Source organism: Lepisosteus oculatus, chromosome 12 (assembly GCF_040954835.1).
Source record: "Lepisosteus oculatus isolate fLepOcu1 chromosome 12, fLepOcu1.hap2, whole genome shotgun sequence".
NCBI classification, from domain to species: Eukaryota; Metazoa; Chordata; class Actinopteri; order Semionotiformes; family Lepisosteidae; genus Lepisosteus; species Lepisosteus oculatus.
Genome location: NC_090707.1, coordinates 8,937,348 through 8,963,153, shown reverse-complemented (window position 1 = coordinate 8,963,153; position 25,806 = coordinate 8,937,348). Strand labels below are relative to the sequence as shown.

Below are 25,806 nucleotides of genomic sequence, written 5' to 3'. Positions count from 1 at the left end.
GCAGAATAATAATAATAACAAAATAATAACAAATAATTACCCCTTTATGAGAGTTAATAGATCATTAATGCGCTTGCCAAATAAGGTTTCTTTAAGGTTAGATGTACTGTACATGATTAGTCTGTTGCATTACATACAGTACCTCACCTCAGTGGAAATATGGCACTCCTGTCAGCTCTAATTTTCTGTTCCAGAGATCAGAGTTGCTCATTGGGTTGGAGTTTACAGCAGGAGGAGATACAGCTTGTTTCTAACATTATGCAGATGCTTCTTCCTTCGATGATGCTGGAACCTAATTTTATATGCCAAGAAGCCTTTTACCTTAGAGTGCTTTCCCTGAAACAATTGGAGAAATGAAAAGACACTTCCAAGTATAAAGTTGAATTTATGGGTAAAAATAGAAAATAAATAATACTTATACCTATAAAGCTCTTTTCTAGACACTCCACACAAAGCGCTTTACAGGTAATAGGGACTCTATTCCACCAACACCAGTGTGTAGCACCTACCTGGATGATGTGACAGCAGAAAGTGTGAGCCTGCAAGCAAACCACACATCAGCTATGAGTGAGGAGGAGAACAATCTTATAAAGCCAATCATAGATGGAGATAATTAGGAGGCCATGCTAGGTAGAGGCCAGGGGGGCATTTGGCCACGACACCAGGATAACACCCCCACTCTGCCCTGGGATTTTTAAAGAGTCATTCACAGAGATTCAGAACCTTGAATGGGAATGCCCTGGAATTCAGAGAGAGACAGGACCTCCTTTCTACGTCTCATCCAAAGGACGACGCCTTTTTACAGTATAGTGTCCCCGTCATTATAGTGGGGCTTTAGGACCCACACAGACCGCAGGGTGAGTGACCCTACTGGCCCCCCTAACACCTCTTCCAGCAGCAACCTGAGCTTTTCCAGGAGGTCTCCCATCCAGGTGACTAACCAGGCAAAAAGGTGGGTGCAGGAGATAGGGGGCAGAAAAAAGAAGAGATACAGTCTTGCAAGATGACATTAGGCTCAGGAAGTCGGGCGTGTTGTGTGTGTGTGTTTGTGGGAATCTGGGCTGAAATGTAGAATTTCATACTGTAGGCCCTGTAATGAAGGCCACAAGAGGAACTGGGAGTGAAAAAAAAAACACTAGATCCTTTCATCAAAATAAAATATTGTTTAGAAAGTTTCAGGGAGTTAAAAAGTTTGTCCACAGCTCTGCGATATGAGCCTTTTGTTTAGAATAATTACTTTCAATTTCTTAAAACTCATTGCCCATGAAATTGTTTTCAGGATGCTCATAAGCCTTGCTGTATATTTGAAATGCATTAAAAAATAAACCCCAGCTTTTTAGGTTTCAGAGCAAAAATGTTTTTTAGTAATATGCCCTTGTGCTTTTTTGATTTGGTTGTTTGACACAATTCAAGCCTTTTGCTTTTGCATATAGTGCAGACTGACAGTATGGAAAAGCCTGTGCTGGCCTGCTAAAGGATGAGTAGGCATTGTGCAGTTGTGTGGAACACAGGAGATAGATTATAGGGTGTTTATGATAAATTTAATGAACTGTAGAATGCTGCTGTAGATTCAGAAAAATACAAATTTTGCAAATAAGAGGAGGCCGTTGGCCCATCGAAGCTCACATCAAAGCTCATTTGGCTTTCAGTAGTAAATTGATCCAAAACTCGTGTGTGGTAATTTCTCTAAAAACATCAGATTCAACAGCGTGGCTGCATAGCTTGTTGTAGACGTCTTTTCTCAATTCTAAAAGCACTTCCAGTGTAATTAGTAGTTAACATCTGTAAGTGCTGTGTTGTGTGTGTAATTAACAGGCAGCGCAGCGAAAGCTGGTTTGGAGGACTCTGAGACATGGACTTGGGTAGTCTCTGTGCCCCAGGTGAGTGGCAACTGTTTTGACCACTGTGGTCTTTGCCGCAGTGCATTGTGGGTAATCTGCCACCTCTACTTTTGGTATGATTTTATAGAGGTATTTATCTTGTACAATATTTAAATGGAAAACAACGAAACATTGCCTGCTGCACATAATGTCAGAATGAATAGTGTTTGACAGGAAACATGTCTCTCCTAACAATAAATAAAACAAATGAAGATGCGACACTACATTTAAAAGTACAGGGGGAACAAAACACAATACAAGAATTGTTCAAGCTGGCTTCATACAGCCTTACTGCCCTAATGGAGGTCCTGTGAACAGGATGCACTTAAAGGTAGGGAGCATCCCACCCCATCCGAGTCTCCACACTGTTATTTTCCCATACAGCATGACAAATTGTCACTCCTGTTGTCCCTACAAAGTAATCAACCTGTGACAAATTGTTTAGTTTAAGTAATTTATACTCATTTTGCTGCTGCAGAAAAGTCTGTGTTACTGGCAGAATATATCTCCAGTTTTCTTTCATGTTTCAGCAGGACCTTATACATGTTTGTTTTCAGTTAATTTTGTCAGCTTTTTAAGGCTTCCACTTGGAATTTGCCACTGTAGAGATAAATTTTGAGCTGCCTAATTTAATGTGACAGTGTTTACACTATAATGTGAAAATTAAGATAAACTATCATTTATTTGGCCTGGTCTATGTCATATGCCTGTTAATTCATTTACTAAACAATAACCCCAGGAGACTGTTTTAATAATATATTCATCTGAAGCAGAGAGTGTTCACATACTGGATAAGGACAAAAGGCAGATGTTACTATTAAAAGAGTGAGAATTATTTAAATTATAATTATTTAAACTATATTCAAAGTTTTTCTTTGAAGGCTTAATTGGCTGTAAAATATGCTTCATGATAATGCTTTACCTTTTCAATGTCTGTCAATCTTTTATATTGGAGGTTTCTCAAGAACTTTGCAAATAAGGGTATTTTAATTATTTTACCTCAAAGCATTAAACATGCAATAAAACAGGAACAGTACATATACATTTTCCATTGCAAAACACTCATTTTTTCCCACTTGCTGCTATTTTTTTTTGCATTGACCTGGGTATCTTATTTAAATTTTGTTTTTGAACAAAACATGAATTTTGACAGGTGAAACCTGCTCTTTGCCTCGATATCACTTTCCTTTTAGCATACAGAGAAAAATGGTTTACATGGTGTTTATTATAAAATAACATGCTTGTGTACATTATAAAATAAACTGCTGTTCGAGTAATGTTTTGCTCTGTCATAAAGTTACATAGACCCTGGTAAAATATATTTCAGGTATATATTTCAGGTCTATACCATATGTGGAGCTACTGACTTATCACATTAATCAGTTTAATAATTGTGATGCACGTATAAAGGCAGACCATTAGTTATCTTTTAATACAGCAAATGTATTAATGTCAGGTTAATACATCACTGTGTGGATCATACATTTGTCTGGAATCCCAAATCCTGGCTTTTCACTTGCCTTGCACTAAGTCATCATTTTCAATGTGACCAGGGCTGAGGCTGTGATAGCAGAGTGCAGGGCCACAGAGCGACACAGTAATTACTGGACTAGAATCCCTATACAAAGATCCCTTGACAGTCTTGTGGATAGGCAGACTGTTAGATAAATGTCAGAAGAAAAACATGGCTAACGAGGTTCATAAGAAAACACTAAAGCTATAATGGCAGGTCCCTAGGTTCATTATGTCCTGGTATTTGACCTTGAGGAATTGTAGGTCATTTACAAATTGTACAGTCTAGGTGAAAGATACCAATGGGCTCTTTCTCACTGGGTAAACAATTACACGATCAGGAAATATTTTGGATGGTGAAAGTTTATGATGCTGAAAAAAAAATATTCTGTTGTAGATATAATGATTTACAGTATGTTCCTGCTGTCAGCAGGCCTCCTGCAGTGGATGTTAAAACAAAACAACCCAGTTCTGCAAGGTGCAAGGAGGCTCTGAGATGTACAATACAACACTACCACAGTGAAGAGACTGAATAATTATGATTTCAGAAAGATGAATTGAAATTATCCTCTGAGGAGACCTGCAAAGACATTTTCGTTTCTGGTTCTCCTGTAGTATTATATTATATTAAGAGGCCTGATGTTAAACAGCCTGCTGTTTAAAAAATCAAAGTGTCTATTCATTCTGCAGTTTTTCTTCCAAGATGTAAAACTTTTCAAAAGTCCACCCATGAAAATACCAATCAGAGAATCACATTAAGCCACAGATGAGAATGTGAGAAAAGGTTTTAGCACTTGTATCGGTGCAATAAGATTAAAAAAGAAAGGAATCTAATTGCTTTTTGTGCTAATTTGAAATCCTTGTATTTCGCTGTAGAGTCGGAACAGGGTAATGGGTAACAGTCTAGAATGATTTAATTAAGAAACAGAACTCTGAATGTTCTCATGTTTGAATGGAGCAATCTGAAATAAAAAATACTACTAGTAGTAATAATATCACTATCTAGCTATTGTTGCATCTATTATCTATTGCTTCTGCTGTGTTTGATGCTTTGTTAAAGCTATGTTATTTTGCTTTTATTAGCTGAAGAGTGGCCACTATACCCCAACCAAGATTGAACCCATTCTCACAGAGTATGAGCTGGCCAAGACAGAGAGAATGAGGTCAGCTCTCCAGTATGACATGGACACACTGGTAAGTATTCCATAGCAGTGGTCATACAGAGACAACCTTAGATTTCTTTCAAGCAGTGTGAACTGTTGTGTCGAACAACCACTTGAAAGCTTTTATTTGAAATAAATGTAAAATGTACGATAGTAAAAAGGATGCATGGCATTCCATAGTTTTTTTTCTGTTTAAGGTTGGTATCTCTTTTAAACTTTAAAATGATTCTATATTTAAATCATGTGCATCTGAGGAGCACTGATTTGCCCAATTTATTATGTGGTTTTTGATTACTTGACGTCTGCTGGAAGCTGATGTCCTCCAATTTAATTTATTGGCAGGCCCGTATAACAGCAGAGATTTTCTAGGGGTCGTCTACACAGAGCAATATAACCAATTCATACAGTGTTCAAGTTATTTCATTCCTCTTCTATTTTTTACTCATTTGGAAACATGGCATTTTCCCAGTCTGATCTAAGTCTGATCTCAGTTGAACACACTTTCCAACTATGACAAGAAACTTCACAAAAACAGCTGGCTATTGTGGGCACATCTGCTTCTGAACTGCTACCTAGTCATCCATGAGCTCACTTTCTTGTAACTTTATAAAATCTGCTTATCCAGCACTTTTAAATGGTGGTTATAAAGTGTTCATTTCCGGAAGGTAGCACTGCTTGGTTCAATATTAATTGTAAATGTCAGACTGTATCTGCAAACAGATTTATTAATTTCTACTACACTGGCCTCCTAACCCTTGTGTACTGCACAAAAGCAGAAAGAATCATTAACACTCTGGAAAAGAAAATGCAATCCTTTTCTTGATGCTGTACAGAAAGCCTTGTTGTGTGAATGTTCTAGTACAGGAAGGGCACAGAAACAGGGATAAAAAAAACAGAATTCAAATGTATTTCACCTTGGATCATCAGATTCTTAGCTTCCACTGATGTTTTACACTGGTGAGTCCTGACCTATGGCAGTGCAGAATAACCATTTAAAATAAAATGTTCAAGTTCACCCTTTGAGTTGTTATAGAATGCAATTAGCTTGTCTGGTAATGCAGTACGTCAACTGCAGTAGTCTGCATAATGTCTGGTAGTAAAAGATAAGTGTGTTGTTGAAAAACGCAGTTGACTCTTAGGTTAAGTAGATATTTTGTGTTTTAAACTCATATTATGGAAACTGGCCTTAGCTTATTTAAGACTGTATCTTCGATTTTGGGTTTTTGTCTTATCCAGAATATGGTCCAAATCTCTTTAACTGGCTTGAAAATGTAATTAAAAGGAAACTAATTTTATATTTTGGAAAAAAATTAGAAAAAATAATCATTGATGAGTGCAATTCAAACCACAATGAAAGTAAAATGTACACAGTAATGTGAAAACCTCCAATTTATATCACAAAATAGACTACATTTTCAGGTATGCGCAGCTCTGTATTCTATGATTCAGAAAGAGGCAAACAAAATTTCGGTGAGGCCCTATTACACTGTAAACAAGTTAGTCTTTGAAAACATCCTTTTTAATCCAATAGAAACATTGCTTTTGACATCAAGACGGTTTTGCCAACAAATGCAACATATTTGTTAACTCAGCATGCAGATCACATAGAAACATGTCTGAGGTGAAATGTCTGCTGCACTGCTTATACTTATTCATTTCGTACATTGCATTGCATTAGTCATGATTGCCTCGATTCTTGCAAACTCTCGCTCTCGCCTGTGGTGAGACCAGTAGTTTGTAACAACATGGCGGCCATAGAGTCCTTTCACAAAGTTCACCTTTTGTAAAATCGTGAGAGGCTGTCAATGAATTTATTTTGTCACAGAGACATCATAACAAATCTGAGAAATGGGGACTGCCGTTCCCCTTTAAATACCTTGATGTAGTTTTAAGGCAGCATGGTGGCCCAGTGTTGATAAGTGTTGCCTTGCAGTGCTGGGACCCTGGGTTCAGTTCCTGGGGTACTATCTGCATTGAATTTGTATCTCAGGTCTCCTCCCACAGTCCAAAGACTTACTGATAGGTTAATTGGCTTCTGAGAAAATTGGTCCAGGGGTGAGTGTGTGTTGTTATTGTTTCTGTCTTCCAGGCAATGGACTGATGTCCCATCCTGGGTGTATTCTGTCCCATTCTAAGGATATGCCACCTTGAATGTATCCGGCCTTGCGCCCATTATTTGTTGGGATAGGCTCTGGCTCCCCCATGACCCTGTACTGGATAAAAAATCACTGGAACATGCATGAGTTGTTGACTAACTGCTTAAATAGTTTGATCCATCTTGTACCCCCATTAGAATAAGCTTCAAAAAGAATTTTGAAAACATTTCAGTGAGGAAGATATTGCTCTCTATAAATTCCATTCCCAAGTTATACAATCTGTTTTCTTTTGTAAACAAATGTTGTGTTCTTCAGCCTTTCCTGTCTGGAAAGATTACGTACATATTCTTTGGAAATGTTTATTAAATTAGATTTACATTAATATCTTCAAAAATGTAATAGAGTTTTTTTACTTATCTCGTGCACTGGCCACTGCCTTTGATGGTTTCACCTTTGTATTGTGTGCTGTGTGCTTCCTTTAAAAAAAACCTCTGCTGTCAATCCAATATCTGTGCTATCAACAGTGCTGCACCATTGTTTGTAACATTCAAAATAATAATCACCAGCATATTTTGCAACTTTTTAAAGTTAACTACATGCAAAAAGCTTCTGAACAACTGAGTGAGTTGTCATAAAACAGCAACATTTTCAGAATGAGCCTTGTCTTATTAGTTTTTTTTTTAAAGTAGAGTTCCTAACGGACATACTGTAAGTGCATTTTGTCATTAAAAACTATGGGTGAGCTGTAGCTGGCAGGGATTGAAAGGAAAGTTCAGAGGCTTAGACACAGTTGTTGGACATCTCGGGACTGACAGGACTGAGGTAACAATGGAGAGCTATGGGATTAAGGCTGCATTCCTCATTCTGTTTTGGGTACCAGAGGCAGCATAAAGGTAATAAATGATATTAAATAAATAAATAGAGAAAGAATGAAAAATGGAAAGATTGATAATCCTATTTGCTTCCGGACAAGGCACAGTACAGCTCAGATAATGAGATGTGACACTTTAATTAGGCTAGCCAAGATAAACAGTGTAAAAATATCCCTGTTGCTGTTCTCCAGGACAGTGTTAACCCATTGCTGTGTGGATCAGCACTATGGACAGCTCCCTTGTCTGTACATGCCAGCTGTGCTGGTGAGTGTCAGAGCTGTGCAGGCCTAGCTGCGGGCCACTGGCAGGTCTGTGTTATGTGCCTCAGAAGAAGGTTAAATGGCATTTCCTAATTCCCATTGAAACCAATTAAAAACATCTTGGAACCTAGAGCACAGAGACCTGTCAGAATTACCAGGATATCTGAGTTCTTGGGCAGGTGGCATAGAAGTGCATGGCTGATGTCTGCAGACTGATTGATAAAACTCACTGGGTTTGGGGGAAAAAAGGAAAGAAATGCCCCACACCTCTCATGAATTTTTAAAATTTGGAATGACTAGAACTCCTTGAACTTCATAGCATGACCCAGGTGAGTGTGGTGTGGCTTTGAATAACATACATTTCTGGCTATGTTGTCTCAGAGCTGCTCTAGATTAGAACTGGTTTTGCTTTTGCATTTTTACCTCATGAAAAAGTATGTAACGTGCTTTCCTATAACTGTCCTGAATGGTTAATAGCGATTATGAAGTCAACTCTAAATCATATCATTTCTCTAGTTGTAATCTCTATAATGTATTTCCTTGTACTGTATTACTAAAGATCCTGTAGCACTTTCCCATCTGTCATTAATTTAGAAAACACTTAAAGTTCAATCCTCACTGGAGTATACTGTAAGAGTACCCACTTTATCTAATGGAAAGCGGAGTTGTTTAGAATTAGCCAGCTTTCACGCATAACATGGTAAACAGGAAAACAAGAAGTTGTATGTATAGAAAGAGTTAGATCTGTACACCTCTGTGAAAATTGTTTTAAGATATCTTAATACAATTGGGAATTACAATTGTTTTCTCGTTATGAGCATCAATACATTTCTCAACGCCTCCACCACTTTTTCTCCAATTATAACAAATGTGTTATTATTAGAGCTTACTTTGGGTAAGAAGAAAGCTTGTGATTTAGCGATGTTTAATGCACCTTGATCTCATAACCTTCAAAAAACACAACGAATGCCCATCACACAATATAACTAAAGTTAAACCACACATAAGCAATCACTGTGATGTATTATAGTTGCCAAATCCATCACATTTACTGAACAAATCAAATTGACTCATTATTAGATGCTATTCATCATTAACATTATTTGTTCCTCTCTTAACTCTTTTGGGAAACTTCTCTTTTTCCTCAAGCTAAAAGGCTGAAAAATTATGCTGGTCTTTCAGTGTAAGTCTAAAATAAAAGGGGTTTAAGTTCCAATATTACTATAGAATATTCCTGTTTGGTTGGTATGACGTACATCGTCTCCTGGTCTCACAGTTTAGAGACTGCCGAGTCAGTGACACATGCTGTCTTGGTAGCATGCATGAAGGTGTGGCTTCACTGTCTGTGTCACAGTGAAAAGGGGCCATAGCCCAATAGGGATGAAGAGGTTTATAATAAGTCACTAGAGGGCGGCAGTATTCTGTAGTTTTAAGAAAGTTAAATGAAAAGTTATAAGAATTATTTGCACAAACTACAGTATGTACTTATAATTCAAAGTCAAATTAACTAAGATATAACAATTTAATATCAGGAATGTAATGCATAACCTCATATTTTAACATTCTGAACTGGTTGTTTAATATCATGAGTACTTGCTGTAGTATAGGTTATAATTCCAATATGAAGCAACACATTCTCTCAGATACTGTATAACACAAGGAGATTTCCAGATTGCGTATGTGCTGCTGTAGTACACAAAGGCAGGCAGTTGTCATGGTTAGACTCTAATTTGTTTTTATCAGAGGTGTGGACAACTGTATGTTTGCATTGTGTTTAAATCAGAAAATGGTATCAGTTGAATAATTGGATGATAACATCATAAACACATTTGTATATTTCAACCACACAACTCTGGCAGCAGATGCATGGGATATTTCTGTTCTCTCAATGTTCGCTTGGGTTTCCTCTGGGTGTTTCCTCCCACAGTGCAACAACATACTGGCAGATTATTTGGCTTCTGGGAAAACTGGCCCAATGTGGTGTGATTGTGGTGTGCATGTTCCCACATGACAATATATGTTGTGGGCGGTGTGGTGGCTCTGTGGCTAAGGATCTGCACCTATAGCTGGAAGGTTGCCGGTTCACATCTCGTGGCCGGCAGAGGACTCCTACTCCGTTGGGCCCCTGAGCAAGGCCCTTAACCCCAACTGTTCCAGGCTGACCCTGTTCTCTGATCCCAAGCTTCTCTCTCTGTCTGTGTGTCTCATGGAGAGCAAGTTGGGGTATGCGAAAAGATAAATTCCTAATACAAGAAATTGTATATGGCCAATAAATTGATCTGATCTTATTCACTGAAGCAACAAAGGACAAGCTATAATTTTCTGAAACAATAAAGTGATTTTATCTTATCATAGACAAAGTGGTTATGAAATGGAGAAATGGAACCACACAACCCCCTTTCAGACAATTGTTAATTCTGCAATGTCAAAATTCAAGGCTTTCAAATTATGTTAAATTGTGTTTACAGTATGTGTGTACTATACAGTATATGGATTTATAGACATATATACCTGGACACAGTCCTGCCACAGTGATCATACTAAGTGATGACTAGACAGTACGTCATTGATCCTGTGTTCCTGTTGCTCTTCTTGGAACTCTAAAATGTTATTTTTTATGGTATTCAAAACACAGTATTTTAAAAGAGGCCATACTAATGTCAGATAAAGCTTCGGTATAACTTCCCTGGATTTAAATCCCATGCTATCTACTATACAGTATATCAAAGAATTCTGTTTGCTTTTTTATTGCTTGCCCATGTATTCTTAATAAGGTTACAGGTGATCATACAGTACATACAGTACTGTACTTCCAGCAGCTCTGAATGACCCATGAGATGTGTGTAGTGTATATTCCTACTGTGTGTGTATTGTAGCTTCTATACTCTTATCGATGTTGAATTTAATTTGCTAATCCATAGTTTTCTTTTTGTAGTTATGTTTGCCACTCTGTTTGACACATCTTTTAGTTTTGTATCATCTAGGATTCCTGCTTGCATTCTACTGTTGATTACGATGTTCAGGAAGAGCAGTGGCTCTCGAGTCTCAGCGATACCACTGCTTACATCTGCTGAATTAGAGGTTATGCTCCTTAAGATGATATACTGGTTTGCAAGTCCAAGGATATTGAACTCAAGATGCTGATCTAGCTGGCAGCTTTAACAGATTACGATTCCCTAGAAGTCAAGTAAGCCAATCATCCCAAAAATCCTCTTCAGTGTGGCTCATTAGAATATTCCACTCACATTTCTGAAAACGATAGTGTACAGGAGGTGGACAAAATACAGGAGGGGTTCAATGCAGAGAACCATTGGGGACAGCCAAATCTGCATATACGGTACAGTAACCCCTATACTATTGTTTAATGCACAGTATATAATATGTATGATGAAAAGACTGTAAGTAACCCTCCTTTATGTGATAATTAAAATACTAATGCACTGGCTTTAAGCTAATTAAAATAACATTGATCAAGTAAAAAAAAACAGCAGTAATCACAAACCTGTACTGTAGTAATCAAAATAAACATTAAGTAAAACATGAATCCCTGCTCTGTGTCCAGCAGATGCCTGCACCTTTTCTCTGCCTTCCCAGCTCCATGATTAGCATACCCCGCTGTAATGAAAACTGCTACTCCATACCCTACATTCCATAACTTCCCATTAAGGTTCAATAATGTCTAGCTCTGGTCTTTGGAAAGACCATGGAAAGGTTTTGACTTCATATAGGTGGTCATGGAACCACTCTTGAATCCAGTTAGCAGTGTGTATAGGGGTGTTATCATCTTGGAATATGGGAATATCTGGAGGAAATAATGCACCATAGAGTATATCTGGTTTCAATTGCTTTGTATTCATTAGCCATAATTCTACTGTGCAGAGTAATAATCAGACCCAATGCCTCCCATGAGATGGCTGCCTAACAGATTCACCACCATGTCTAGGAGATGGAAACAGACAGGCTGGGTTGAAGGCATCCTTTGACTTTCTCCAAACATAAACCCATCCAGATGTATTTAAAAGAGTATCAGACAAATCATCAGGTAATATGACTTTCTTTCACTGCTCAGAAGTCCATGTTCTTGCTTTGCTGTTTTTAGAGCCCACCCTGTTGGTGAGCTTCGACCACTCTGGTGGTGAGCTTCTGTGTATGACAACTTTTCCTTTTTTCCTCATGCAGTTTTCCCTTGTTTGGCGTATGCTGTCATGATTTTCAGTGTGTTCCCCTTGACATATTAAACAATTCTGTCGTCTCTGTGACGCACCTACAATTTGGGTGGCTCCTACTATGACCTCTTTCAAAAGATCTCTTATGTTGCTTTAGAACCTTACATGTTAAAATGTTGAATTTAAGACATCTTCCATAGTGGAAACATTGGTAATTAGTATTGAAATTAATCTGAGACGCATGTAAAATTATTTGTATTTGTATTTCAGTTACTTTAAAAAACAGGGGCGCCGTATAAATGGCTGACCCTGTGCTCTGACCCCAAGCTTATCTCCCTGTCTGTGTGTCTCATGGAGAGCAAGTTGAGGTTTGCAAAAAGACAAATTCCTAATACATTAAATTGTATATGACAATAAAGTGATCTGATCTAATCTAAAAGTCTTTCTTCATTGGATGTTTCCATTATTACCCCCATACACTGCAGTGAACATCATCTTTTTAAACTGCCCTGCTGAGAATGTCATACTGTATATCTACACTGTCCTTCTCTGAAATACGCAGCTGTTGTGCCACTTTTCACTGAAAATATTTGTCTGACAGATTTCACTAAAATGCAAACAATTTAATGTGAAAACAAATTTAAATTTGGTGCTGTCCAAACCAGACAGCCTGGGGGGACATTTCTTCTAAGAAAGGGTCCAAGTGTGATTACAGATAACATAGTGTTCCAGAGCTGCAGAAGGGAAAGCCACCCATCTACAGTATTTAATAAACTATATTGATTAATAAAGTTCTTAACAAACGTCCCGGAGGTATGCCAGCAACCAATATCTCCCCCACCTCCGAGATTTGAACTCATAATTCTCTATTATATCACTACCTGAAAAACTCTAAATACCACACTGAGTCCCTCTCTCTCTCTTGCTCTGACTTATCCATAAACATTCCTATACAGCATGCATTTTCAGATTGGGTGATCTTGTTCCTTGTGAATTGGTTGTGATATTTCAATTCTACTGCCGGATCTACTACGATTCTCATTTCAGTTCTACTACTGAATCTTCCCCATTAGTTATATACAGCATATTAATGGACTTTTCATGTTGATCTTCAGACCTGTTGTGAATTATTAATAAGAATATTTGGCTTGATGTCAGGAGGCTGTATCTAAACGTCTTGTTGAAACTGTCTCCAAAGGACAATATTATGAGCGTAATAAGAAAAAATATTTTTCGTTTGGGAAAAGCTATCAAATTGAGCACATTCAGAAATCTTTGTCTTTCAATGTGCAAGCTTAGCTATAGAGAGACTGAGTATGTAAATGGATGTGACTTGGGGAAAGTCACTTAATTAGGGATCTGTAGGCAGGGAAAAATCAATGGTCTGTTTAATTGGGTAGGTGGGTTCCTTCCCATGTTGGAGACAAGTGTGGTGGTTCCCACTTGTTAGGGTTTTAATAGAGCTAACAGGATTTTTTAGATTTAGTTTTCTAATTAGCGAGACAGAGCTTCTATTAGCAAACCCTGCTAATGGAGCTGCCAGGAGCTGGGGCCGCCCTCCGACCCAACTGACGAGAAGTAATTACGGCCAAACCCTTGCTGCCTGTCTCCCAGCTCGGCAATTTGCCCACGCTTAATGAGCAGGGGTGGCTGTGTTGACCAGGGAGAAATCACAATGACAGTTCTCCCCGGCACATACACTCGAATATTATCAAATACTCCACTGCATTGTTGCACTTAATAGCAGCAAAGGTACTGTGTATTCACAGGGTTTTTATTCCCTAAATTCTCCCTCAGGATAGAAGCAGGCCACACAGTTGCTGCAATATTTATATGTTTAATTCCTCCAAAGCACCTTTTATTTCTGGAGGTGGGGTGTTGGAGTCAGGGAGGTGGTTAAAGAAGGAGATCATCTGCTTTCAATTACATGTCCTCCAGGAGCTTGAAAGTGAGCAGCATTCCGAATCATCACTGCCACAATGACAATATAAATCTGGTGATCTTGGGCTTCATTTAATCTTGTTGATGAAAGGTGATGTTGGGCTAAGTGGTGCAGGTGCTTCTAGGGCCCTTCACCTTTACAAACCTGGATTCAGATCTGATTAAAGTTACAAGACAAATTTGTCTTCTTGTTTAACCTCGGTACAGAATAGGTACGGGATTTGCATCAATTGTATGTCACCAAAGAGCAGAGGGGCTCAAGGCAATATGCCATCCTTATTAATCAAGATTCAAATATATTGTCTGTTGTCTGAACCACAGCTTTTTTTATATTGAATCCTATTAAGAGCATCATTTTTGTTAAATTTTCTGGGTGCTTATTTTTGCCACAGATTGTAATTTTCTGGGCAAGTTCTTGTGAAGGGGCCCCATGAGGGGCTGTCTTCAAAATTTTCAGTGTGCATCTCCTGGATTCTCTTTCTTCCTTGGTGCCCAGGAGGAAAGGAGCCAGTGGGAGCTGCAGTGGAAGATGGGTCACTACCTCCCTGGCCGTGAAGCTCCTGCTGCCGAGAGACCCCGATCAGGTGGGTAACAGCTGCCTGCTGCCCTGCTGTCTGTGCTCTGCTCACCGATGAGATACAGCCTAAGAGGAAAGAGGAGAGGTGCCACTTTTCTGGCTGTTTATTTTCTTTTTTTGTTTGTGTAAAAATGGCCAAACCATGAAGGATCCGCAACAAACTACTGCAGACTGCAAAAAAAAAAACTGGCACTCTGACATGATGGTTCAGAATTGAAATGATTTTTATTTCTGATGGGCTAACTAAGCTTTGCTGTACAGAGTTCCAGATCTCTTACTGGGGTGGTTCTCAGTTTCAGTACAGAACACTGAAACAAGAGAAGTATCCCTGTTCAAAAGCTGAGGAACAAGAGTCCAAATGTCCAAAACCTCTTTGAGGCACAGAAAGGAAAGAACTACGCGTTGCAATATTCACAAACAATATTAAATCCACAAATCACAGAACTACACATCATGAAACAGGCAATACAATTGTACCCAATCGGTTTTGCCTGAGGAAGATCTTGTTGTGTTGTGCTATTTTGTGACGTACAATTCTGTGAATAGGAAATCTGAGCCATAAAATACATTTTGAACTTAATAATTAAAAATCATTTTGGATTGTGAATCATGTGGGATTCTCTTTTTTTTTTCCTTGGGATGTCTAAAAAAAATCCCTGGAATTAATTAAATGATGTCATGCTTGATTTTATCTGACTTAGAAGTAATTTATCACTCTTTGGCTCACTCCTATCAAGCAGCTAGTTGGCATTATAATTCATCTTTTACAAAGGGGCTCAAGGGTAATTTGTAGAGAGGAAGGGTAATTCCTCAACGTGTTAATGTCTGTAATTGGAACTATTCTCCCAGTGAGTGACAATTGTTACACAATTACAGCACCGTGCAGCTGCCTCAGAAGACAACAGCCACTTTATCAGTGGGTGAAATAACGGGGGCTTGTTTTGTAATTATTAGTAGCAGATTCATTATAAAACTTATTTTTCTCTTTTGCAAAAAACACAATCACTCTCTCATAACTGTTTTCTTGGAATAATAGTCTGACTTGGTTTGAAATACTCATGATGAGTAATGAGTATTGCCGGGTGAACACCAACAACTTCTATACCTTAGCCATTAGTTCTTGTATTAAAACCAGGTGCAGTAATGTTATGTAATCTCATACACAAGTCTATAAAAAATAATAAGGCTAACTGAAGGATAACATCAAAACATTTAACAACATTACTAATTGCTGTAATGCACTGACTGACAAAAATATTTTGTCTTTGTATTTTGCTGTATATAAAAAGCAGGAAACAGGTCCAGTATTTATTACAATTACGAAACAGAAAGATAAATAGGTCTTACTTTGCTTAAAAAAGAAAATGCCATAATTGATATTCCCAATGGAAATCCCATCGAAGAGATTTTGACACTTGACTAAATTGTTTTTAGTACATACTGTACACTAACAAAACGACACAGTTATGCAGCAATGTATAATCTGTAATTGTAAATTTAGTCACTAGTCAAAATAGCAACAGATTTATGTATATACTGTACAGCACTGTATACAGATGTGTTTCAAGACAAAATAAATGTAACCACAATTTTTAAAATGCATAATTATTGGAATAAGGGAAGAATTTGGATTGCAGGGGCTGTGAGTGCAGTCCAACCAGTGAAGGAGAGACGTGCACCTGTTCAAGATGTGTTTGACAGGCTGTACTCTGGAGTGAAAAGGTAATATGCATACCCATACAGATGGCCATCTTGATGTGCTTTTTAATATTGCAGTATTAAGTGTCATGTGAGTGTTCATTTAAAGATCTTTAGAACTTTCAACATGCAGCAGCACAGCATTTCTCAATGTGAGTGTGGCATTTCACAGGGATGTACTTACAGACTTTATTGAGTATGCCATGGAAATTTGGAACAGTCCCAAAAGCAAAACAAATGCAAGATTTAAATATTATTTATAAACAGAGTATTACAGTATGTCGCATGTTTGTTGTTTGCAATTTGCTGTCAATCGTACTTTTGGTTTATGAACCAACTTTCTTTTGAATCTTCACGTACTCTAGGTATATGAACACTTTTGAAAGTGTTAAAATAAATACAATGCAGAATTATTTACAGCAGAGGCTTTAAATATTAAAGCAGAGGCTTTAAAAGCTTCTTTGGACTTGTTTCTACTACTACCTGTATAATTATTTGGACATATCTGGCAGACAATCTTTAAAAAAAATAATTTGGAAGACGACGTTCTTTTTTAAATTGCCTGAATAGTTACTAAATACAAATAAGTAGCCTATTCTACATCTACTGTTTGTAAGAAAGAACATTTAATTGTATACAAGAAATTAAAAAGTACAGCACTGCTGGATTAATCGTAGCTGACACTGTAAGTGTAGTATACCTGCAATTACTTATCTTTGCTGTCTTTTATGTTCCTGTCATTTGTAAATCACATCATCTCTTCACATAAGAGAAGTTACTCAATTGGCATTCAGCTGTGATTTCACTATTGTTGTGCTGGTGTTTGGTTTTGCTCTAAGGGGAACATCTGCATGCCGGCAAGCAAGGTGCACTGCCCTCACCCTGGGAAAAAGGACTGTACCGCCTTCTACCACAGCTGTCACTCCAATTAGACTTACCCGCCAGCTGAAAAACAAAAAGAAGTTCTGAAAACTGCTTCCTGAAAGTGCCGTGTGTAAAACAGCCATATGGGCATGTTAAACGCCCCCAATAGTCATGTTTGAGCAAGCAACAAGAAACAACTGGAGAATTGATTCGATGACAGACATGTCTTCTAGTATGGTGTGGACTGAAAATGAGATATTTATCTCAAAATATTTTAAAGTTGATTTTTTTTCCCTCAGGTTTGCCTCTATTCATTCAAATTCTTATGTTTTACAAACAAATCAACCTTTTGAAGTATGAGTTGAAAAGTTTGGAAACCTAGAGAAGGTCAGTTCCCCTTGGTCTACAGAGACCCCCGTTCTCTGTCCTGGATATTGTGAAGTCTAAACTTGGAATAGGTAATCTGTGCCACCATCATCCATTATACAGTAGCATGCTCCCACCCCCACAGTGTAAATAACATACTGTATAAAAAGAAATAAAATCTGAAATCCTCCCGTTCAGGTAGCAGTGGGCTTCCCTGAAATTAGAAAGTCCATGATGATCAGTCAACCATACTACAGGCTCATAAACCAGCCATGTGAGGCAGATCTTCTCCCGTGCCTAAAATAAAGCCCTGAATCATGGATACCACCAGACTGTAGTTCTCCTGTGGTTTAGTATGGGTAACATTTGTGTAACCGCTGGAATTTACATTTCAACAAATCGGATTGACAGAATGGTGCTTTACTGTAAATCAGTAAATGATTAATGAAATGAAAGATTTTGAAGACTGCGTGTGAGCTAAAATGTGATAGATTTTGACAGGTTTCTGTAATCCATTCGGAAAACTGCTGTCATTTGCGTGGTATGGCATTGATATAATGGCAGCAAAGCTAAAGAAGATATTCTGCAACTAACTGAAACAGTTCACAATAGATTTGTGAAATAATACATGCGCTTTAATCTTGATTTGAAAAGGGGTTGTAAAACATCAAATAAAAAGAGCGTAAAAAGCATATGTTGTGTAGGTTAAGCCCATGGGCACACTTTGGGTGTCAGCGATGATATGTGTTCAGAACTGGGGGCGCCTCTCTTTTGTCTGTAGATGCTCTTTCCTGGATGAATTTCAGGAGGTCTCAAGAGAACTGGGGTTAGAAATGAGAACATCTTGGCAGCTCCACAGTACAGTGTTCATATATATATAACATATAAGGGACCTAGACTTATTTTTCTCGCAATTGTTTTCATTTCTTGCCAAACAAGTCAGATAAACTTAACTTTAGTCGCAGTGGCTGAGATAAATCATTGTAATACAGCAGAGCATCGATTATCCAGTGGCCTGAGGGGAAGGGGTTGCCGGATTTTCAAAAATGCCACATAATCCCATCAAAGTTTCTATAGTAACTTGTTTTTGAACATTCTTTCCTTTTGGATATTGTGTACTGTATATGCATTTAATATTTCAAATTTAAAAACGCAAATAGACTACATACAAAACACATTAATTTGCTTAATGCAAAGTACAATGCATTACCATTTAGTACAACACCTTATAGATGAAAACTAAAATGTGGTTTGTAAATACTTTATACTGTATTTTCACCAGTTTGGCCTGTAATCAGCAGAAAATGTTGGAAGCAGGATTATAAAATAAATAATAAGAGTATTCTGTATGTAATTAATCAGAATTCACTCAATAAACAATGTAAAATGAATTCTGCATGGTACAGTATGTTGTAATTTCAGGATATTCAAAACAATCTTGCTATGCCCTAACCCTTGATCACTGATGCATGTAGAGCTTTTCAGACCTACTGTACAATAATACTAATACTTGCTGATCAATGAAACTTTTTTTATACATGTGGGTCATCTCAGGTGAAATTAAAATCTTTCTTATGGGTTCTTTTCCATGCAATTTGCTCCTGCTGTGAGATCTGGTTTGTAACTGACAAGTGAAAGCATGAGGCATTTTTTCCCAACTTTCTTTTTTAATTCCCAAATGAGGGAAAAATCAACAACTGTACAATTAGCTAAACAGAAAATCTAAAATTATGTTCATCTGATAGCCTTTTGATGATTGCTCATTGTTATTCAAAATGCTCAGCAAAGTTAAGTTGACCTTACAGGTGATAGTTTCTCTCTGGATAGGTAATTAATTTAATTGCTTTATGTTATTTATAGAAATACCATGCTGCATGAAGAATTGAAATTTGTTGATGGCATGATAAACTACCTAAACGAATGTTTCTGAAATAAAATCCTGTTGCAGTTACAGTTTGTGGCAGTTTTGTTACTAAACAAACTTATGAAGGTAACTAAATGGGGATTAACACATTATTTGTCTTTTAAAGTTGTACTTATGCATCACACAAGCATATAATTTCAAATGCCTTCAGTTTATTTATGAATGTAATGACATATTGTATCAGGGTAATCTTTGCTGTGGATTATCTCTGATATGCTGAAGATAGTTTTCATACATCTTTACCATGCTACTATGTTTAATAGCAGCAATGCAGGCTACCCAATGCACTCTTTTGAATATTTCAGTATAGACTGAGGGTTATTTGTTCTTTTTGTGGACAAGAAAAACCTTTAGCTGCTGAATATTATGTGGCACAATATGATAGAACAAACGTTTCACCCATATTGTTGAAGCTGCTCCCCTGAAATCCTTTCAGAAAATGACAGGGTGCCAATAATGTGCAGACTTCCCAATGTGGTATCATGGCCTTATTGTCCTTATCATTTTAATTTATGTAGTGTAGTTCGTGTTAAAAAAGCATAACAACATACTTCGACCAAGAATGGAACCCTGGGGGACTATGTTATCAGTGGAAGAGACAGATTTACTTTTATGCTTTTTGTGGAATTTGGGTTTTTGATGTGTCTTAGTACATTTCTTTCATTGCCATTTTAGGGCACAAGACTAGTTGGAGATGCAGATACTGAAAGGAAATCCTGGGCCCATAATGTTTTAACATTTTAGAATGTATGGTGTGCAGTCTCCGGGGTGGGCTTGTCGTTTCTAAAGACTTTAAGAGGTGTGTAATGATAGGAGAAATTTTCTTTGTACTATCTTTTTGATATTCTTACATTATTGAAATTATTGAAAGCCTTTGTTCCCCACAATAATGTCTTGAAAAATAGATTTTGCCCATCACTTTAATTGAGCTAGCTCTATGTGCAGAAATAGCATATTTTGAGCAACTGTAGAATTTTATTTTTTTGAGCATTTACCTTCAAAGGGTGACTTCAGCAGCAGTTAATATTATTAAGTTTGATTTAATGCTGTTAAAAGGAAGCAAAACAAGTCAGATCTTGCTTGAATTTAAAGTTTTCATCACTTCTGAACTAGGTATACTATATTTTCAGCATATGAACATATTGCACAGAAAAGTCGACTGGGATTAAAATTTCACTTATATTTTTCACATCCCCATATCACTGAACTTAAACTACAGTATGTGCCCCATTTTCTCCAGAGTACTGTAGGTCCAGTGACTGGCTAGATATATTTGACATATTTCGAAGAATGGGGTTTAACAAAGCTTAATTTTACAACAGAGGTATTGCAAAGAGATTTTATCATCAAATTAAAAAAGTAAAAAAATGGGTTTATAAAAATGCACAATAGCATTTAAAGCTATTTACTTGTCATGCCCTTGCATTTCATAAAAGTCGCTTACATAGTCCTGTTCCCAGTGATTTTCTGCAGAATTTGATTGCATCTGATATCCGTCTTTGCTTGTGCTGAACCGTGAAGTGAATAAAATAACTCCTTAAGATTTATGAATTATTTATGGTAAATATCCATTCTGAATGTCAAACAAAAAAAAAACACATAACCTAATAATTTTTAGTTTTTTTTTCTTCAGTTAGAAACAATGATATTAAGGGTGATGTCTGCAGTTTGAGAAAAGGCACTTTGTAGGAGCAAAAGTATGGATCTCCATATTGTGTAAACCAGATCATCCAGTTTGCAAAAGACATATCTTTAAGGATATCAAGAATTTGCATAAAATATTCCTATATGTCATCTGCTAGAAAAGTGTATTGTGCTCCTATTTAATTTTCTTGCATATTTGTACATACATCTTTACTGCTCAGCTCGTATATGATGAGTGCTTTTCCAGTTCCAAAATGGCTAGCCATTTGCTTTCAAACTTGTCAAACTGATTTGGTGCTGCAACATTTCTCTTTTTATTTGTTACATTTGTGGTCTACAAGATACTTAGTGTAGCACTGGAGGGGGGATTCAGTCCTATCTGGCTCTGTAGGTCTGTTTAAGTCAGCGCCCTCTTTAAATTAAAATATTTAACACACTCTCTTTGAATATGGGAAGCATGCATTCATTTGTTTAGTTTTGTAAATAATTGGTTCATTTATGTAGCCAGAGGTGATGTGCACCAAAGATCTATAGCACTTGACGGTTCAGGCTTCACACTCTTAGACTCAAGGCTCAAATAGCACTGAGAGGTACAGTGCTCTGAAATACAGTGTACAGCACACGTGCCAAGTGAAAGAGTGCTTTCCAATGTACCACAGACCTTAAGATGATTGTATTTATTTTGTATTAAACTACAAAGTGTGGTACAGAATTCAGATTGGCAGATTCCTACATAGATTTCTTTGTAGGAAACATCTCAGGAGGTAATTAAGACTATATGATTCCATCATCCTCCAATTTAGCAACTGATTATTTAATAGTCTTTAGTTTTGGTGTTCAGGTGGAGAGTCATTTGCTGTGCTGCTCAAGGTAAGATACTTCTAAATGTGACAAGCTGCAATTATATACCCATTGTCACCCAAAAATGAGCTGCCATCATGGCATTGTATACTGAATGAAACGAGCAGACTAATTGCATGGTTCTGGAGAATTTAACAATGACCCCGCTTTCAGGAGTAATACTTAATTAAAAGGAAACATTGTCATCTTGAAGCATGATTGCTTTTTGTGTTACCATTTGTTTTCAGGCATACGTTGAGAATGATTCTAAAATAGAAAGGTTTCCAGTTTTGAAAAAGTTGGAAATACTGTAACTTCAGTGGGTCTTCCTTACTAATAGCGACAGATATGTGTGGCTTGATTCCAGATGAAGACAAACTCTACAGTTGGTAAGCTAGTCTCTTTTGCTAATAAGCCCTTATGCCTCACTTGGGTTGTATAATTTTATGAATACAATAAAATAATTTAACATGCATTTGCTAGCTGCCTTTGAATATCCTTTATTCTGGAAAGTCTGGTACGTGTGTTTAGTGTCTTGTTTAATTATTATTTATAGAAATTTGTATTAAGCAGAATTTACAAAAGAAAAGTGCCATGAAGTTTGCTAAAGAAACGTGCTCAGTAATGCTTCAGTGAAGTTCTAACTACAAAATATGCATGCAGAGTGGAATTTGTGTACCAGCACATTTATCTACTGTAGGTGTTTTATTGAAGGACTGCTGAAGATAACATATACAGTAAGCACATGCTTTAGATTATATCAATTTACCACAAGGTCAATGTACAGTATGTAGCTAAATTACATTATTTTGGTGCACAATTGCAGACTATGAAGCAGGACATCCTACTGCTTCCAGTGTCATAAAGACCAGCTGGAATGTTTTATTAGTTTGGGCCAAATCCTGAACTGGTCATATTTCTTCAATGACTGGAGAATAAGTGAGTCAGACCTTGCAGAACCTCATTTACAAGTTCATACAATATGTGATAAGGCGCACTTGACCCAAAGGCTTATCACTGTGTAAGGTTCAACTTACAGTATCTTATAACACCTTGTGAATGAGGTCTGCACTCTCTCTTTTGCAACAGCATTCGTATTGTTTCCTTAATTTGTGAAAGCTGGATGAATTCATGTATCCCATGACACCTGGAGGTTATACCCATGAATTTTCAATTTGGGTCTATTTACCTGTAAACAGAACAAAACTTTATTTTAAAGCAAAGACCCTTGCTCAAGATCCTGAATACTAAAATCCTTTATGCATGTCAATGATTAATATATAGTATATTAAAATGAGTATCACATGAAATTATAACATTGTTATGTGGCATAACCTTTTTGTTACATTTTGAAGAATTCCATTTCACAGGCTTTTTCTTTTCTGTGATAATGCTCTTCTGCAGGAGTTATTATATTGGAGATAGCAATGGGTTGCCTTTTAACACAAAAAATGTTTTAAAAAGCAAGAAATTGCTGAAAAATGTAAGACTTGCTTGTCATAAATTCATGTATTTTTTTCCTGACTGTCAAAAAATTGAATATCCTTTTCTTAATGAAAACTCTTTGGGGATGGTGTTTGGAGCTTAAAGGGGCTTTGTGGAGTCGACTGAATCATAAACACATTGCATGTTGTCGCATAATAGGGGTTTAAAGTGCAGAGCAAGTGCCAAAGGAGAAATGAGAAAAGGATGAGAAACTGATAAACAAGGGAAAGAGCTGGCTAAAAGAAAATCGAACTTACAGTACTTTTCAGCTTTTTGCTTCAATAACGTCCTGTTTTGTCACTGTGTATACTGGTATGTACTCTGCCATGTTTTATACAACACGCTTACAAATTACACTATTGTTTCTTCTTATCACACTATCCCCTGCACAGAATGCATACAGCTCATGTATTTGTAGAAACATTTATGGATTTTGCTTGGTTTTTACTCATATTGTGGTCAGTTTATTGGAGCTAGGTGGTTAATCTTTCATCTCCAAGGGCAGCATTAGAAAGTCATATCAGCAAATACACAGGACCAACAAACCATGCTTCTCTAAAAGAATATTGTATGGGGAAAAGTAGGAACCGTCAGTCTTTGAAATTCTGGGAAGTTTAGCCAGTAGACTACAGAACATCTGCAGGACTCAGGTGTATGTGCTTAATCCACACTGGCAGCTGGACTTTCTAAATTGCTATCTCAAGGAAAGTGTGGAGGCTCAGTGTGTCTTGAAGGCTCTCAGATTGTGTAGACAGTATATAAAAGAAAGTAGGCAAACATTGTAAATTCTGAAATACATGGCCCTAGAAGAATATTTAATGAATTATGATAATGCACTGGAGTAGGTCTTTCTCAGCACATGCACAAGAATACTGGATGCTTAATAATAACTAATACAATTGGGCATTCATTGAGCGTTCAAGTTATGGTTCTATCCATACTGTACATCATTCAACACATTTGGACATCTTTGGAAGGGAATGAATATTTTTGCAAGGCACAGCATGAAATTAAGTGAAATACATAAATGGATTCTTCCATTTTGGGGGGAGGTATGTCTGATCAATAATTCAAAACTACAAGAAAGAAAAAAAATATTCACTGTATCCTATTCATTTGCAATTCTGACACTGCACCTGCTTTAAACTGCCATGTCACTTTGAAAATGAAAATTAAGAGCACTGAGCTCTCAACACAACCAGTAAAACCATTCTGTTGGACTACAGGCTGAACCCTGCAAACCAGGGTATCTGCTTCAGCAAGATGGATATCAGCTTGTTCCACACTCCAAAAAACCTTTGAGTAAAGAAGTGGCTCCTGTTCTCGGTTGTAAATGCCCTTCTAATTGGGTACAAGGGTGGTGATAGTGAGCTGGCTCCAACATTATGTTATAGAAAACAAAATTCAGATTAAAAATAAACAATTATAACACTTCATAATGGATCTTAAGAATACAGTATTATAGATTTGCTTCTTACAAAAATGTTTTAGTATAAATGAAAAATAATTGGGTTTGTTGATTTCACATTACTATGCTGGTAACACTGGATTATAAACGAATAAATGTATTTTTGTGAAAAGTCAGAATTGGGTTAATAAGAAGAAATTAATCATGATTAAATCCCATTTATAAGCAATCATCACTCTGTCAATATATTTCGAGCTATTAAATACTTGTTACAACAATTTTCTCATCTCTACTGCTGTGCTGCCAGCAAAGCTGCACGATAATTATAGTTTTTGGGTAATGAAGGCACATAGGCCTCTTTGTACATTTCTCATCATAGATAATTATCCTTTACCAATGATTTAATATTCTGTAATCCTATTGACTGATTTCTATTTGAAATGTTATCATTTTTTTTACTAGTTTTCTGTTTGTTTGTTTTTTCTGCCACATAAAGCGAAAACCAATTTGCACAAGAGATATACCACTGGAATAACTCAGTCTAATAGAAAAGGATTTATTTTGAACGGACCCACATAAATTTCAACTCTGTGCTTGGCTCCACTTAGTACTCTAGGTACGAATTAACTGTAAAATTCCCCTTACCTTTCTCCGGAAAAGAAATTGAATGTAGCTACAGGGATTTCCTTTTAAATTGGTCCCTGTTGGTTGGAGGCTGGAAATGTCTGTGTGAGCCAGTGAGAAGCTGGTGTGTCTTTGGGTAGTGTACCTTGAAGACAGAGGAGGATGAGGTATTCTGCCATCTCCTGTACAGCATTCAGCAGTTCCGTCTTCAATCCAGGCTGAAAATCAGCAGGGCCTCCCGTGACTTGATCATGTCACTTGCTGACTGTGACCAGGAGGTTAGGGTGGGGAAGATGGCGGCCAACCCGATCCTCCAGTCGGAGGTGATACACCCACAGGTGGGAGGGTCAGAGCAGTGAACCTACTCGCCCTCATTCCCCACTGTGTGAGGCTGTGGGCTTCGTAGCTGTGAGGAGACCTGGCAGATACGCAGCCCAGTCCAGAGCTGGACCCAGAACCCCACAGCTGAGGCAGCAGTGGTCACCA

The 25,806-nt window shown here is 37.3% G+C and overlaps 1 protein-coding gene across 1 annotated transcript in view; it reads left to right on the top strand.

Annotated features, from left to right (window-relative positions):
• Window positions 1-19,346, top strand: part of LOC107078723 (uncharacterized) — an 80,662-nt gene extending 61,316 nt beyond the window's left edge. Inside the window, exons 11-15 of the mRNA XM_015358290.2 lie at window positions 1,816-1,880; window positions 4,476-4,586; window positions 14,387-14,474; window positions 16,105-16,189; window positions 17,005-19,346. Of these exons, the coding sequence (XP_015213776.2) occupies window positions 1,816-1,880; window positions 4,476-4,586; window positions 14,387-14,474; window positions 16,105-16,189; window positions 17,005-17,134 (479 nt within the window). The 3' untranslated portion in view covers window positions 17,135-19,346. The remainder of the gene's footprint in view (window positions 1-1,815; window positions 1,881-4,475; window positions 4,587-14,386; window positions 14,475-16,104; window positions 16,190-17,004) is intronic.
• Window positions 19,347-25,806: the final 6,460 nt, after the last annotated feature.